We start from the raw sequence: 17,629 nt of genomic DNA, 5'->3' as shown, positions 1-17,629 counted from the left end.
AGCTCTAACTAGCAAAAAATAGTTTTGAATCAATGATATTTCACTTAGCAAGTTTTATTGTAAGATGAAATGGGGAGACATTTTTCTTTTAAACGGGCGGTGCCAAGTGTTATGTAGAAAAGTAATTTATCTGAAATGAAATGTACAATTAAAGTTCACGCTGAGTATATAATGTTCGGTTACACCCGAACTTAGACACCTTTATCTGCTGGTATAAATTTTGCACTGTTTTGTGATTATTTAGAGACTATTTTTTACAAATTTGTTAAGTGCGTAATCTGTTGCCCGTATTGGAAAAAGGCAGGAGGTATGATGCGAGATAAAAAGTCTTTGAGCATTTCTTTAAAGTTAGAATAGGAGAAGGGAAAATTTACGAAAATGTTCACATTTCACGATTAAGGAAACTTATTTAAAATATATAAAATCAACTGGCAGTAAGCAAACGAATATTTGGGTAGTTTGAGGGAAGAAAGTTATACTATTACTGTTTCCGGTTCAAAATATATTAACAATGGGCCTCATGCATAATTTACAGCACTAAGATTGTGATACATTGTTTAATCATTGTGTTCTTGACGTGTTTCATTTTGATAGCATTTGCAGGCTGAATGCGAGAAAATACGCTATAATGAGTCATTTCGGAAATGCCAATTGTATGGGAAAATGCGTTGCATTTAGATTTTTTGCCCAAAATGATGCATGAGGGCCAATGTGATTGAATGTAAAAAAAATCAAGCATTCTAACCCAACAATTGGAAAAAGGGACTACAAAATTTTAACTCGTGGTATGTTAAATTTTCAAACTGCATGCTTCTTTAAACTTCATTTAGTCGTTTTTAAAAAACTCTATGAACTTTTTTTTTCCGTACATACGTGTTTTGAAATATGTCTGCATGTAAACTTACATGATGTCCTGGTGCATGTTGACAAAACTACATTAAATATAAATATTACACAAACATAATAAGCACATTTGAGAAACATGTTCGTTTTTTATGTAAAAAATAATTAAGTTAAAGAATATAGCATTAAATGACGAAAAAAAAATATTTTACACAACAAAAAAATATTTAAAATAGTAAGCGATTTGATAAGAATCCGATGAATAAAGACAAACACAATAAAGAGTAACAAAGAGAGAGAAGAAAGAAATGGCATACAAAACATTTATAGGTACTTAGGATTAACTATATATGTTAACCAGGGTCGATTTGTATGGACAAAGGTTAACCAATATCGCGCCAACGATTTTTCGATAGGATTTGGGCTCAGGAAAAAAAGGTCCACTGGGCATACCCAAAAAAATAATTTTCGAGCCTGCGAAAAAAAAACATGGCGAAAGGGTAAATTTTTCGACCAAAACACTCCCCAAAACCCAAAAAATATTTTTTTTTCAAAAAACTGTTGGAAAAACGTTGGCGATAACGGTTTTTGAAAAAAAAAATATATATATATTTTTTGGGTTTTGGGGAGTGTTTTGGTCGAAAAATGTACCCTTTCGCCATTTTTTTTCTCAGGCTCGAAAATTATTTTTTTTGGGTATGCGTAGTGGACTTTTTTCCTGAGCCCAAATCCTATCGAAAAATCGTTGGCGCGATATTGGTTAACAAATCGACCCAGCCTAATATATGTATATATGAATGTATTTCAATATTTTTATCAGAGCGGCCAATTGTATACAAAAGCATTTTCTACAGATCAACGATAAATTATCAAAAATAAGTAAGAGATTCCGATTTATTTGGAAAATTTAAAATATAAGCGAACAAAGCTGCAATTTTTCTTATTTTCTGTACTTCATATTCATGCGAAACACTTTGGAAAAATACATTTTTTCTTTGAGAACATAGCGTTAAACGTATTGAAATACATAAAAGGTTTCTGAAAAACTCTTACATTTGTTTAAATACATTATACAAAAATAAAAAATAAGTTTCAAGCACATTTTGTTTTTTTTGTCTGCAGCACATTTATTTTTAATTTGTTTTTGGTTTCTTTTTTAGCAACTTTAAGATAAAACAATAATCGGTGTTGTTATAGAATCCAATTGCGTTTGGAAATGGAATTAAAATCTATACAAATTTTGGAAATGGATTCTGAAATTTTTATCTGATATATAAAGTTCTTCTGTCACGGTTTTAGAGGCTGAACTCCTCCGAAACGGCTGAACGCATACTCATGAAATTTTGTGAGCATATTGGGTAGGTCTGAGAATCGGCCAACGTCTACCTTTTTTTCGTTACGTGCCTAGGGTCTTGAGATCAAAACGTGGACCCGGGTACCCCTAGAATTTGTTTATACAATATGGACATCAAACGAAAGCTGTTGATGAGTGCTATAGTACAGGATAATTTTCATACAACTGGGTGACTAGGGTCTCGAGATATAGGCCAAAACGTGGACCCGGGTACCCCTAGAATGTGTTTATACAATATGGATATCAAATGAAAGCTGTTGATGAGTGCTATAGTACAGGATAATTTTCATACAACTGGGAGGCTAGGGTCTCGAGATATAGCCCAAAACGTGGACCCGGGTACCTCTAGAATGTGTTTATACAATATGGATAACAAATGAAAGCTGTTGATGAGTGCTATAGTACAGGATAATTTTCATACGACTGGCAGGCTAGGGTCTCGAGATATAACCCAAAACGTGGACCCGGGTACCCCTAGAATGTGTTTATACAATATGGATATCAAATGAAAGCTGTTGATGAGTGCTATAGTACAGGATAATTTTCATACAACTGGGAGGCTAGGGTCTCGAGATATAGCCCAAAACGTGGACCCTGGTACCCCTAGAATGTGTTTATACAGTATGGATATCAAATGAAGGCTGTTGATGAGTGCTATAGTACAGGATAATTTTCATACAACTGGGAGGGTAGGGTCTCGAGATATAGCCCAAAACGGGGAAAAGGGTACCCCTAGAACGTGTTTATATAATATGGATATCAAATGAAAGCTGTGATGAGTACTATAGTACAGGATAATTTTTATACAACTAGGAGGCTAGGGTCTCGAGATATAGCCCAAAGCGTGGACCCGGGTACCCCTAGAATGTGTTTATACAATATGGATATCAAATGAAAGCTGTTGATGAGTGCTATAGTACAGGATAATTTTCATACAACTGGAAGGCTAGGGTCTCGAGATATAGACCAAAACGTGGACCCGGATACACCTAGAATGTGTTTGTGTGTGTATCAAATTGAAGCTGTTGATGTGTGCTATAATACAGAGTAAGTTTTACACCGCCGATTGACTAGGGTCTCGAGATATAGGCCAAAACATGGACCCGGATACCCCTAGAATGTGTGTGTATTATGGATATCAAATGAAAGCTGTTGCTGAGAGCTCTAAAGTTCATTGTGATGTTCGATTTAGTCGCATCAACCTGGCAAAACTAATAAATATGCATGCAGTATTTACGATGCTTTTCTTCCGGGAAGTATACCAGAGACTGACTGGGACTGGGATTAGGACTAGGACTGGAACTGAGACTGAGTCGGAGTGGGACTGGGACTGAGACTCCGAATGGGAATGGAACAAAATACATACCACCCTCTGGGACTGGCAATAAGAGATGAAGAAGAAGGAGGAAAACTTGAGAGAAGAGAAAGAGACTGAGAAAGAGATAGAATGAGACGAAGATGGAGATGAAGCGAAAAAGACGGAGGGAGGAGTGAATAAAAAGATTAGGAAACAGAGTAGAGGGGTAGGGCAGAGTTAGACGGAAAAAGCTTATTAAAATGTATGCAGATAGGCCAAATTTAGGGCAGAACAACGTCTGCCGGGTCTGGTAGTATACATATACGTTCGAATAAAAATTTACGAGCAATAAATTACACTATCGATAGTATCGAGATATCTTATAAAATAAAGTAGCAGATATAGCCAAACAAAAAATTGTCTGCGTGTTCGCTGTGAACCAAAAGATGAAGCACATGGTCGGCGAGAGCATTCGTCCACAACACATTGTTGAATTATGTCAAATGGTGAAAAACGCAAGCTATCCAAATCATGCCTACGTATTTATGTCAGAGTTTTTATGCATTTTCATTTTATCTCGGCATCACATACATACATATTTATGCAACAAAGTCGATTAAAGCCGCAAACATATTTTTAACGTACTCAGGTGTCTCTCTCATATTTAAAGTTAAATTTATACACATTGATGTTACAAGTGTGTGAAACACCAAGTTTAGAGCAAGCATAATGAGCACTATCATTTTAGCGAGGAAATACGGCCCTACGAGGAGTCACGGCAGTCACCTGCAAAGGAGCAGCAGATAGCGCACCAGAGAGCTGAGAAGGTGAGGCCTTTGTAGGACATTTTATTTATTTATTTCTTTTTCGATAGGATTTGGGCTCAGGAAAAAAAGGTCCACTACGCATACCCAAAAAAATAATTTCGAGCCTGCGAAATTTCATTTTTTTTTTTTTTTTATTTTTTTTCGACTTTGATTTTTAAGGTTTTTTTCATGACCTACTAAAAAAATTTCATATGTTTACCCTGTCCGACCCAAAAATGTCCGCTAAAAAAGTTGGCTATACCAGTTTTTTCAAAAAAAAAAAAAGTTTTTGGCGAACACTTTTGGGTATTCATGAAAATTTTACAATCAAAAAATAAAAAAAGTAAAAAAAAAAAATGAAATTTCGCAAGCTCGAAAATTATTTTTTTGGGTATGCGTAGTGGAACTTTTTTTCCTGAGCCCAAATCCAATCAAAAAATCGATGGCGCGATACCCGTTAATAAATCGATATAGTCTAATATACACACATACCTTTAGATAGAATATGTGATGCAATGGCATGGGAGAAGTAAACAATCAACTAATCGAGAAGGCTGTTCGCGACAATGCTAGAACTTGGGAGAAATAGGCGAACGATACAACTGAGAGTGTAAAAGCAGCGCAAGCTATGGAATAGTGAATAATTTTGATTGTAACACGCTATAAATGAAGTACGCGAAATTGTCGAGATCTACCATAGCAGTGCCATTAATAAAGAACATTTTATATAGAAAACATTTGCGTTTTTTGTATTCTACATTTCAGTGAGTCGAAGGATAATAGAAAACGCAGTTATAGAATGGCGGCCTCCGTGGTGTGATGGTAGCGTGCTCCGCCTACCACACCGTATGCCCTGGATTCACGCCCCGGGCAAAGCAACATCAAAATTTTAGAAATAAGGTTTTTCAATTAAAAGAAAATTTTTCTAAGCGGGATCGCCCCTCGGCAGTGTTTGGCAAGCAATCCGGGTGTATTTCTGCCATGTAAAGCCCTCAGTGAAAACTCATCTGCCTCGCAGATGCCGTTCGGAGTCGGCATAAAACATGTAGGTCCCGTCCGCCCAATTTGTAGGGAAAATCAAGAGGAGCACGACGCAAATTGAAAGAGAAGCTCGGCCTTAGATCTCTTCGGAGGTTATCGCGCCTTACATTTTTTTTTTAGTTATACCGAACTTCTTCTGAGAGATTCGTTACAATATGATATCACAGAAGGAGGGGTAGCACACTAACTACCTAAGCAATTTAGAGGAAAAGTTCTAAAATCACACGTTTATAATTATTGTTTTAAAAGCTTACATATATATCTTTAAAAAGAAAAAAATATAAGAGGAAAATCCTTAAAGCATGGTTTTTGTAAACATTACTAAGAAAATTTGTGTACGCTTTAAAAAAAATGACTAACATTGATTTATCTCAAAGTTGCAGTAATTATGTTTTCTAGAAATTTTAATTGCCTCGTGTGCGTGCGCTATAGGCCGTATTGAAATAATATAATCCAAGACCTAAAAAAAACTGTTATTTAAATTTTATTTTAACATTTATAGCGTTTATTTACAGCTAATGCGCAATTTTATTGCTTTATTTACAAGTGTTCGGAGGGACTTTCTTAAATATTGTTTCGCCCAAATTTTTTATACATTCTTTATATTGTTAACAGCAAGATTTCATATGAGATTCTTAATGCGAACTTCTTTTAGCTCACTTCAAAGATACAATTTAGTGACTTTAACAAAAAACAAATAATTCTTTAAAAGTAAAAATGAAAACTTACCATACAGCTCGCTTCATGCAATTTGCCTAACTTTGGTCGAATGAATGGTGCAATTTGTCGCCATAAAAATGTTTGTACAGAGACGGGTAAGCCCAAGTCTTGCATACCATTATCTTGATCAATGTCATATTCTTCATTGTTATTTATGTGTATATTATTATTCCTTGTTAATGTAGTCACCATTGTTATTGTGTTTAAGTTTTAGTGCTACAAAAAACTGAGTTCAATTGTGTTCAGTGCTCCATGAGACGCTTAGCTGCATGTGGTAGAAAGCTGTGAAAGGACAAAAAGCATGATTACGTATATGAATACTAAGCATAAAGTAATTATGAAAAAAAAAATCACATGAAAGTATAGATATACACATATAACATAATAAAGAAAAAGAAAGCTTCGACCATAATCGAAAATTTTATACCCAGATCTGGGCACCAAAATGATACCAATGTCAGACAAATCATAGGTTTTTTACACCTATTTATAGAAATTTATACAGTAGTCTTTTAAATAACAAGTAAGAAAGTCTAAGTTCAGGTAGAACCGAACATTACATACCCACCTGCGCATTTGAAACGCTGTTGTTGTTTGCTTTGGGTGGTTAATACCCAGCCAGCATATTTTGAAAATTTTTAGCAAAAAATATTCAAATATCATCCCCCAGAATATTGAAAACTTAAACTGAAATTTAAAAGTATTTTTTATGTAAAACTCAATGCATCGTCGAGATAAAAGTGTACCCTAAATGCATATAATAATTTTATATTGCTAATAGAAAATGCTCGCAATGAGTTTTGAATTCGAAATCAAAACAAGACAGCCTACAAAATATTTGTGATTTTAGCAGCATAAATGTGACAAGAAAAAATATAAATTTAGGTACATAAATTCGAATATTGAATACAAAACAAAAACATTTAGGCAGCAATATATCGGCACTCTGATGTTTGTGAGTGTACCTAGCCTGTAGCAGCAATATAGCAGTATTACATTGTGCTTTACTTATTTTGGAATATCATTTGATAACATTTCATACTAATTTTTTTATCATATTGTAACGAATTTCGGGAAATTTCGATTATTTGAAACCTTCTGCTAACGTTAGAATCGCTAAACTGTTGAATAAATCACTACAATATTCTGTATTGCAAAATGGTCTTTATTACACTACTTTGGGAGTATTACAATTATACTTCACAACAGCGTGTTTAAATCAAAACTGATTAGTAATTCCTCAGCTTGGGCTGCTTTTGTACTCCCTGTTGCTTTGTCCGTATACTTCTCCTAAGATATAGTTGTTTCGAGAATAGTTGCATTTCATGCTTGTTTAGTTACCAGCCATATACATGTATATCTGCAGTCCACGCCTCTCCCATAGCCATATGCGTGCGTATGTGTGAGTAACTACTTCGGCTGATGACTGCATCACATGTGTCGTTGCCTTGTACATAAGTGTGGCTGCTTAATTGTTGTTGTGCGTTTATTAGTAGCAGCTTAGTGATGCTAATATTCGTCACAATATTTAGGAAAATTTTTCAATCATATTAAATGATGTTTTGGAATCATGTGTGAGTACGAATATGATTCACTTTTCCATCATATTTAATACATAATTAAATACTATATAATGATGATATTTCATCAGCGGATGAAAGCCTCCGGAAGTTCGAAGGTGAGCTATTTGAACCGCACGTAATTGGCAATAATTAACTTGACCGATGTTCACACAGGACTACAACATCCAACACCATCTCTGATCCTCATCTTAAATAATGGTAACGTGACGTTTTTCTCAATCGTAACTCATGAAGGATGTTGAAGCTGGGTCCAGGCATATCGAGCTTAACGTAACAGAGGTTCAAACACCACAAAACTTTCGTACACCGGTTACATACAGTGTGCCTCTTTTGGTAAGACGCATCTGGAGAAATGCTAGGTGCCATCTTAGGTTAAGAACAGCATTTACTACATTTATTTAAGTCTTGAATATGTTTTGTATACTCATAATTTTTTTGAATTTTATGGTTAAAAAAATGTGAGCATATGAAGAAAAATCAGATTTTCAATGAAAAGTTTAGGTTCAACAAGTATAAAATTCATTATTTAGTCAACAAGGGTAGTCTAAAAAGATTAAGACAGTTGATAGAAAAATAATTTTAAATTTTGGATCACCGAATGTAATCAAATTTGATTCAAAAGTTATTCCAAAATTTGATTGGAAATTTGATTTCAGTTATTGATCATCAAAAATTAAACAAATTTTGTTATTATCTTTGTTAATTTTTTATAAAATTTTAAAATTTAATCGCCAAAGTTATTAAAAATGATTTCACAATGTGATCAAAAAATGATTTTGAGTTTTTGATCATTAAAAGTAATATTGTTTATTTTTTCTTTTGTTCAATTGTATAAAAAATCAATATTTAGTTGCAAGGAGTAATCAATTAGGCAAATTCAAAAATTTGTCATCCAAATGCTCTCTGGGTTGTGTTATAAGGCTGCGCAATAACACATATGTATATGGTTCTATTCTGAACTCATTTTCGTTCAAAAGAAGAAAATGGATAGAGAGTCTACCACTAGAGAACTTGAGCGGGTAAAAATGCAGTTTTACAGTTGTAGCTATGAAAAAAATGTTTATGCCAAATTCCGTTCGGATTATCGCATTAAAAGTATTTTGGAAAGAGTAACAAAAAAGGGGCGGGTCACACCCATCATCAAAATTTGTTCAAGTTTTGTTCTTAACTCAACCACAGCACTACTCAGGTAGAATACCAGTCAAATGTAGTTAAATACCATTGAGTTTTTGCAAACTTTGTTAAGGTTAGACCTTTAGGAAAAGTGGGCATGGTCTTTAACAAATTTTGATTATATTCACTGAGTCTATATATGAAATTTGGCAAGGATAGTGTCTCTGCTGCCGAATTTCAATGTAATATCCTTAACCGCTTTTGATTTGCGGCTTGTTAAACTTACAAATTTACTCCTTTTCTTCTTCTTAATGTGGGTGATGCTACGCCCATATTCCACAATTTTTTTTTGTAATCTATGTTTTACGTCATTTCGTCTAATTTTTCTAAAATTTCGATATTGAAAAAGTGAGCGTGGTTATCGTCCGATTTCGCTCATTTTCAAAATCAATCTATTCTGGGTCCAGATAAGCGCGTATACCGAATTTGATGAAGATATCTCAATATTTGCTCAAGTTATCGTATTAACGGACGGACAGACAGACGGACATGTCAAAGTTAGTCAAATTTTTTCCGATACTGATAATTTTGATATAAGGAAGTCTATATCTATCTCGATTCCTTCACACCTGTACAACCAACCGTTATCCAATCAAAGTTACGACCACCTCGGAATACCCACTGGCTTCCAGATTAGACATACACCGGTGAGCACCATAGCTGGCCTGCTGAGTGACGTGCGGGCACTGGACCGCTCAGGGCTGGCTCCATGGCAGAAGATAGATGCTACGGCAACGTTTTTATTGCCACGCCTAGACTTTATTTTGCAAGGGGCAGACGTGGACAAAGGGTATCTTAGCGAGGCCGATAAGATCATAAAGAGAACAGCCAAATGCAGAATGAACCTGCCTCAACGGGTTAGTCCCGAACTCGTCTTCATGCCGCCCCACAAAGGTGGTGGCGGGTTGCTACCTCTGGCAGACCTGACGGAACTCCTCACCGTGGCCCATGCATTCAAGATGCTAAGCTCAAAAGACCATGTCGTGAGTGATAAAGCGGTTTCATCGCTGAGACAGGCTGCGGCGGAAAGGCAGCATATCATATAGATATGGCGAGTTACCTGTCCAGCGAATCCGACGTCCCACGTTCAAACAGCATCGCGAACTATTGGACGAGGGTGCGGACGGCAACGGCCAGAATTAGCAGCAAGGAAAAGCTACGCTGGTCCTCACCAGAGTCCAAGTTTTGGATCCAGTGTGAGATATCGCCATAAAGGTGGACCAGGAGTGACTCTAGAATGTGTTTGTACGCTATGGGTATCAAATGAAAGGTGTTAATAAGTATTTTAAAAGGGAGTGATCCTTAGTTATATAGGTGGACGCCTTTTCGAGATATCGCCATAAAAGTGGTTATTATTTTTATTTAACTTTGTATTTTAGTTACTTAGAACTTTGTAATTTTTAAATGTATTATCAATATGTTAAGTTTCAATATTGATTTTTCAATTTTCAAAAATTTTGTTTATTGTGAAAAATAAAAAATAAAATAGACGCATACATTTAGGCGTATTAATAAAATATAGTTTAAAGTTTAAAACGTGGTTTCAATCTCCACATACACCAACTGGTCCGAGTTTCATAGATGTCGAACCGGGGGATGCCCATCGCATTATTTCGACACTGCGAAGGTGTGTGACAAAACACCACGAAGCCAAGCTCCGTAGGTAGGCCAAGGTCTTCAAAGTGACGAGCAAGACATCACCAGCTAACCACTTTCTCCGCTCGGGAAAATTCAACCGCTTTTGTGACTGGCGTTTCATACACCGGGCACGTCTCAATGTCCTCCCACTGAACGCTGCAAAGAGGTGGCTTATAGACGCATACAAGCGCTTTCGCAAATGCGGAAGGGACCTGGAGACCCTACCCCATGTGCTTAACCACTGCACCCCCACTCCTCGGCACGACAGCGGTGCCACAACAACGTTCAAGACAGCCTTGTAAGAGCCCTGAGGTGCCCGGGAACGTGAGAGTGAATAGAATAGAGGGCTCTCACGGCACCTTAAGACCGGACATCGTCATATGGGACGAAGTAAGCCGACACATCACCTGATCTACGTGGCTATTCCTTTTGTAAATAGAGGCGATGCTTTCAAGGAGGTTCGGCAGCAAAAGCTACAGAAATACCAGTCTCGTGCTGACCAGCTGTCGACATTTGGCTACGAAGTCAGAGTGAAGGCGTTTACAGTGGGATCACTGGGCGGATGGGACCCGGCAAATGAACGAGTCATAAACCTTCTGAACATCACGCGCTATTACGCAAGCCTGATGAGGAGGCTCATGATAAGCGATACCATCCGCTGGTCTCGGGGCATCTATGTGGAGAACGTAAGCGGCACCAGGCAATACCGTGACACACCAACATGAAAATGACACAACGATCAAGTTACAGCCAATAAGTGTTTTGTTGAAAAATTTAACCGATCTCAAAGATCTTGGTACCATTGGAAAGGCATTGTAATCGGCTATCGAAATCGTGCACTGAGAAAATTGTTATTACACTGAAAAGCATTTTTTTTGTTTTTAAATGCTTGATCTTTGTAATTTTTCCCAAGTTTAGTTTTTAAAAAACTTAAAAAAAAATGGGTTTTTAGGTAAATAAAAATTCTTAAAGTATACGTTTTCGAAGGCCTATTTGAATACCTTTCTAATAGTATCAAGATCTTTCAAATCGGTTGCGCCATTCCGTAGTTATCACAGCTCAAAGGTACCTATTACCGTCATTTTTCACGCATTTTTCACAACTTTGACACCTTGCCACGCCCACAATGTTTAAAAAATGCAATTTCTAAAAACGAGGTGGTGTTTGTAAAGGTAAAGTGTATCTCTATGCAAAATTTCACCAAAATCTGAGAGGCGCGAGTTCAAAATGTGCCTTTTTTATAAGTTCTGATATGAAATTCATCATATGTGACCCGGCCTATGAAAAGGTGTCTTATGACTAAACAAAAATTTCTACTACTAAGAAACTGAAGAAATGCATTGTTTATTTTTAACTGCTGTTTCTCGCAATTTCTTTTTTGAGTCATAAGCCACCTTTCCATAGGCCGGGTCACATATGTAGATTCTATAAATAGATTCTATATATGGAGCAATTTAGGTGGGAGATGTAGGGCGGTGGAAGTGGGAGTAAGTGTGAGAGTGGAACAAATATTTTTTTCTCAAAACCTTTGTAATTTTGCGTATCCAATATTTTTTACATAGATTCCATATATGATATAATTTAGAAGGGAGAGATAGAGAGTGGAACAGGGGGAAAGATTGGGAATGGGAATTAAAGAGGGAGTGGAAGTGGGGATGGACTTCAGTGTGGAAGGGAGATGTAGAATGATAAGGGAATGGATATAAAGGCAATAAAGAAAGAACAGGATTCTGTTCGATGATATAGAGAATGATAGGCGGAAGCGAAGTCCACTTTTCAAATACAGGGAAGAACAAAGTCTGCCGGGTATGCTAGTACACGGTTAATAGTTTGAGCGTAAATATCAACCTTTTTGTTCTACATATATGGTTCCAAAAAAAAAAAAAAAAAAAAAATGGGTGCTAGCTCTGAGCTCCAGAGACATCTACAACTGAATCTAAAAAAAAAAAAAAGAAGAAAAATCTAGTGGACCGAATGAGCTACCACATCTGTGGAACAAAACATGTAATAACACTTTATACGTATAACGAAATGTTTGGAAGATGAATCTTTGACTTTTCACAAATGAAATTTTTGATGTGTTAACATCTTTGCTCACGGTATGGGGGAATCCTGAATGTAAGATGTTAGAGGAAGCATAATATTTTTAAGGGGCATGCTATATCCAAACAAACATTTATATAAGAGAACGATTAGAAAACGAACCGTATTTCTCTAAGGTAAAAGGTTAGAAGACAATTTGCGAAACTGTCAAGAATTATAGCATTCTCGAAAAAAGGGACTTTGTTCTCGATATCCATATAAGCCCTATTATGTCTTACGAATAATCGATAACTGTGACAATATCGCATTTTAGTGTTTCTTAAATCGTTCTGTAATCGAATTATAACCAAATAATCCAACCTAGTTTTCGATAAGAGATGCACTAAAGACATTTTTAGAGTTCTAACAACATTAGAGTTCTAATGTAAAATCATAATATTTCTCTAACGTTAGATATGGTTTTCGCTGGGATGGTGTTAGTGTGCTCCGCTTGTTTTAATTAGAAAACAAGTTCTTCTAAGCGGGGTCGCCTTTTGGCAGTAGTTTTGCAAACACTGCGAGTGTATTTCGTCGGCCTTAAACATGTAGGTCCCGTCTCTCCGATTTGTAGGAAAAACTGAAAAGAAGCACAACGTAAATTGGAAGCGAAGTTTTTAGCCTTACATCTCCTCGAAGGTAAATCGCGCCAAATATTTTTTAGTAGCGGCTCCACCTACTGAGGGTTTTCAAAACGGTTTGATCGGTGCGACATCCATCGACACTTTTTGTCAAAGTTACATCATATTTTGGTAAAATATCAGCTCCTCAAAGCCCTGTTTCATAACGCCCAATTCGTAAACATATTTTCACTTTACCATAGATATATGTATGTATACTGGCATCGGTTATTGGTGCCTTAACCTAAAATACATATGTGATAACTGCATGAGATAGAAATTGTAAAAAATTTCGAAACGAAAAATACAATCTCCGACATGTCAATAAATTCGCCAACTTAAAAATTTATAGATTATGGGTATGGGGGAAACCAAAAAGTAATTGGTTGTCTATGGTATCGTTATGACTAAGGCGTTATTCTATGACTTCAATAACCGATTACTTTGACTTCCAAAGAGTTGGTTGGATCAGCTGTTTTACACGGAATTTGCTAGGGCCTCAAAGTAGTTGTTCCGCAATTTTCTTTTTATCTCATAATCTATTCATACACGAAAGAACTTTACAGTCGTGATCAAATTTTGTCTCACAATTTAAGGCATTTACATGCGTCCCACTTTCATTGCATACAATCAAAAATATTTATTTATTAGCAATCATAGCAATTTATTTATACATGATATATGAAAAAAATATCACTATTTCGACTGCTGAGTGGAATGTCACCATATCTCAACTGTTGTTTCGAAAACGACCTATCTCAAAATGTTTCCAAATTCGGCGTTCAGGCGAGTAAGGGTGATATTCTATTCAACAGTGAATTTATAACTACTCATTAAAATCTATATTACGTCTTAAAAAGTCCATAACTTTTGTATTTGTTATATCTGTAAATAAACTCGGAAAGCTGAGTTTATTATAACCACCGTATGTCACCGCACAAAGTTTGTTTCTCACAATTGCCCCTGCTCCAGAATCTCCACGGCACACATTACTTCCACTACGTCCAGCACAAATGATTGTTTCTGGTAGGCTCATCCGTAATTTGGCATAATGGTGCTGGCATTGATCCTTTCGTATTATAGGCATTTGAGCAGTTTTGAGAAGATAATTACTAGACGGATTATTATAAGATACTTCGCCCCATCCACTAACTTGCATTGATATGCCCGGTTTTAATACGGAATCGCAAAGGTCTACTGGGTTTACTGTCACGCTACTTGCAAAAGGTTCATCCAATTTAACCACTGCTATATCCATATATAGTGATCCTGGAGTATAACCACCATAATTAATAACATTTCGAACTTTGCGTTGTTGCCCCCTTCCTTTGTTTAGTTCATGTATATCGGTTACACCCGCTAGAACCTCAATATCGCTCCATGGTATCGCAGATACGCAATGCGCAGCTGTAACCACCGATTTCAAAGTGACTAAACAACCAACGCACTCATTCCTGGAACGAATAAATATTGCAACCGTATGTCGGCTGTCCTTTATTTCTATATCTTCACCATATATCAGTCGAAATTGCGTATTCGTATATGATAAACGGCAGCTTAGAACGACAAACAGGATCGCCAAATAAATGTGTGAATTCATTTTTGTTTAAGAACTTTTGTCATCACTTTTTAAGTATAAAGTATAACGTGATTAATTTTGCGGGCGCTATTTATACCCAATTGAGTCATGTGAATAAAAAATAATCAAACAATTTTCAGTCAAAGTTCCAGGAATTTTAAACAACCACAATACATCTTAATTAAAGTCAAGCCTGTACAATAAAAAATCTTGTTTGTTTTCACTCGGTCCATTATACATAAATAAAATAAATAAATGCAAGGCGAGATAACCTACAAAGATATATTAGGCCGATCTTTTCTTCCAAGTTGCGTCGTGCTTCTTTTAATTTTTCCTACAAATTGGCGCGACGTCCCCTATATGTTTCTACATCAACTTCTAACGGCATATGTAAGGCAGATGAGTTTTCACTGAGAGCTTTTCATGGCAGAAATACACTCGGAGTGCTTGCCAAAAACTGCCGAGAGGCGTTTCCGCTTAGAAAAATTTTATTCTAATAGAAAACCTAGTTTCTAAGATTTTTGATGTTGCTTTGCCCGAGGCATGAACCCAGGATCTTCGGTGTGATAGGCGGAGTACACTACCATCACACAACGGCGGCCGCCCGGAAATACAAAAAGCCTATTAAGCGTTTATAAAGACATTTCCATATAAATTTTCTGTTATAGGAGCCTAATAAGCCTATTTAATTAATAACTTTAATGGAAATTTTTAATTAGTTAAACCAACAGAGTCATATTTACGCATGAACGCGGCTTTGACAAAACATTTAGCTACACTTTTTCATAAAAAAATTTCCTAATAATTGTTTGTTTATATGTATGTATATTTGCACAGTTGAAACGTGTTATCAAATTGATATGTGTACAATGACCGTATTTTTAGTGAATAAATACAGAATAGTACAAAGGGGACACTTAATTAGTTTTATCTGTTTTAAAACTGCTAATTGTTTCTATTGCATACTGCCACAAAACCAGGCATGCTTAACCAACGAACCGATATCATTTCGTTACGATAATTAACGTTAATAAACGAAACAAAGTCATTTCGTTTCGTTTATTAACGTTAAGAACGTCAAATTGACGAAATGATTTTGTTTCGTTTTCTGCCATATCAAAACGAAATCAAATCGTTTATGCTGACTATTAATTTCAAACTATGCTGGCAAAGCTGATTGATGGCGGAATCGTTAAAGGTGAAAGCATTAGCCAAGCTGATTGCAACTTTTCTCATGAATTTTGACAGTACGAACATTTCTCAGAGTATTTTTGACATTACCACCAACGAATTACACAAACAAATTACATGGAGTTTGTGTGTGTATGTTCGCTCGCTGTTAGCACCTTACGGCTTCACCATGGCTATAGCATTGCCAGCACAATTTAAACATAAAGTATTACGTTTTTGTTAACGTTTTTAACGTTAACGAAAGCTTTTCGTTTCGGTTAAAAACGAGATACAATTTATCTTGATAATTTCTTTATCGATAATATTTCGAAGTGTTTCAACGGAAACGGTGGAAATTTTTTGATAAACGATTAGCTTAACGTTAAGGTGCATCCCTGCACAAAACCAGAGCTCGGAGCACTGCACGTAATTATGAGCAACAACACTGCTCGAACTTAAATAGGCTGCCATAATCAATATCTTTCCTAATAATAAGGCTTTAATTTGTTGTGGACTTGCACGTCTGTTCATCTTTCACATATTCGTAAAACTAGCCTCAAACCGCGTCCCAGTCCGCACTATATGCCAAGATATGATCTTGAAAAAAGTACCGAGACCGTCCAGGAAATAATCTTTAAATAGTCCCAACAAATCGCGAAATACTCGCAGTCGCGGAGATAAGCGTACGCTGAAGGAAGGAAATAGTGGAGTTCTTAAAAAAGGAGTATCCAATATACCTACTTAAGTCATGTGAATAAAAAATGAGCAAAAACTTTCCAGTCAAAATTTCGGGAATTTTAAATAAGAACAATACATCTTGATTAAAGTCAAGGCTACACAATAAAAAATTTGTGTGTTTTCACCCGGTCCATTATAAATAAAATATGTAAATAAATGCAAGGCGTGATAACCTCCAAAGATATTTTAGGCCGAGCTTTTCTTCCACGGCGCCCGCAGTGGTGTGATGGTAGCGTGTTCCGCCTACCACACCGAATGCCCTGGGTTCACACCCCGGGCAAAGCAACATCAAAATCTTAGAAATAAGGTTTTTCAATTAGAAGAAAATTTTTCAAAGCGGGGTCGCTCCTCGGTAGTGTTTGGCAAGCACACCGAGTGTATTTCTGCCATGAAAAGCTCTCAGTGAAAACTCATCTGCCTCGAAGATGCCGTTCGGAGTCGGCATAAAACAAGTAGTTCCCGTTCCGCCAATTTGTAGGCAAACTTGAAAACGAGCACGACGGAAATTGGAAGAGAAGCTCGGCCTAAAATCTCTTCGGAGTTTATCGCGCCTTACATTTATTTTTTTCTTCTAATTTGCGTCGTGCTTCTTTTAATTCTTCCTACAAATTGCCGGGAGGACACCTACATGTTTTTACGCCAACTCGGAACCGCATCTGCAAGGCAGATGAATTTTCACTGAGGACACTCTGAGTGTAAGTATACCGAAATGATCAGGATGAAGAGCTGTCTGTCTGTTTGTATGTAAACTAGTCCCTCAATTTTTGAGTTATCTTGATAAAATTTGGTGAGCTGGTATATTTAGGTGTCTGATTAGACATTTGTCGGAACCGGCCGGATCGGACCACTAAAGCATACATCCCCCATACAACGGATGCTACAAGTTGAGTATAAATGCTTTGATGATCAGTCCTTTTTTTCTTTATTTATATGATGCATAAATTCTGGACATGCTGCTAAGCACTCAGGTGTTTATGCTCGCCAAACT

At 36.4% G+C, this 17,629-nt stretch overlaps 1 protein-coding gene across 28 annotated transcripts in view; it reads right to left on the bottom strand.

Annotated features, from left to right (window-relative positions):
* unc80 (unc80, NALCN channel complex subunit) overlaps positions 1-17,629 on the bottom strand; it is an 81,441-nt gene that overhangs the window by 50,433 nt on the left and 13,379 nt on the right. For 24 of the 28 annotated variants that reach the window (XM_067761818.1, XM_067761811.1, XM_067761820.1 and 21 more), the window contains 2 exons: positions 6,071-6,343; positions 906-932 (listed from right to left, as the gene is read on the bottom strand). The exons of 1 other annotated variant lie outside the window; for it this stretch is intronic. In XM_067761818.1, coding sequence (XP_067617919.1) covers positions 906-932; positions 6,071-6,253 — 210 coding nt within the window. In that variant the 5' untranslated portion in view covers positions 6,254-6,343. Of the gene's footprint in view, positions 1-905; positions 933-6,070; positions 6,344-6,629; positions 6,750-17,629 lie in introns of those variants that run through there. 3 more of the 28 variants (XM_067761826.1, XM_067761830.1, XM_067761817.1) reach the window with 2 other exon arrangements.

This window comes from Eurosta solidaginis, chromosome 1, assembly GCF_040869045.1.
Source record: "Eurosta solidaginis isolate ZX-2024a chromosome 1, ASM4086904v1, whole genome shotgun sequence".
NCBI lineage: Eukaryota > Metazoa > Arthropoda > Insecta > Diptera > Tephritidae > Eurosta > Eurosta solidaginis.
The sequence above is the reverse complement of the archived record's forward strand: the minus strand, read 5'-3'. Positions and strand labels throughout refer to the sequence as shown.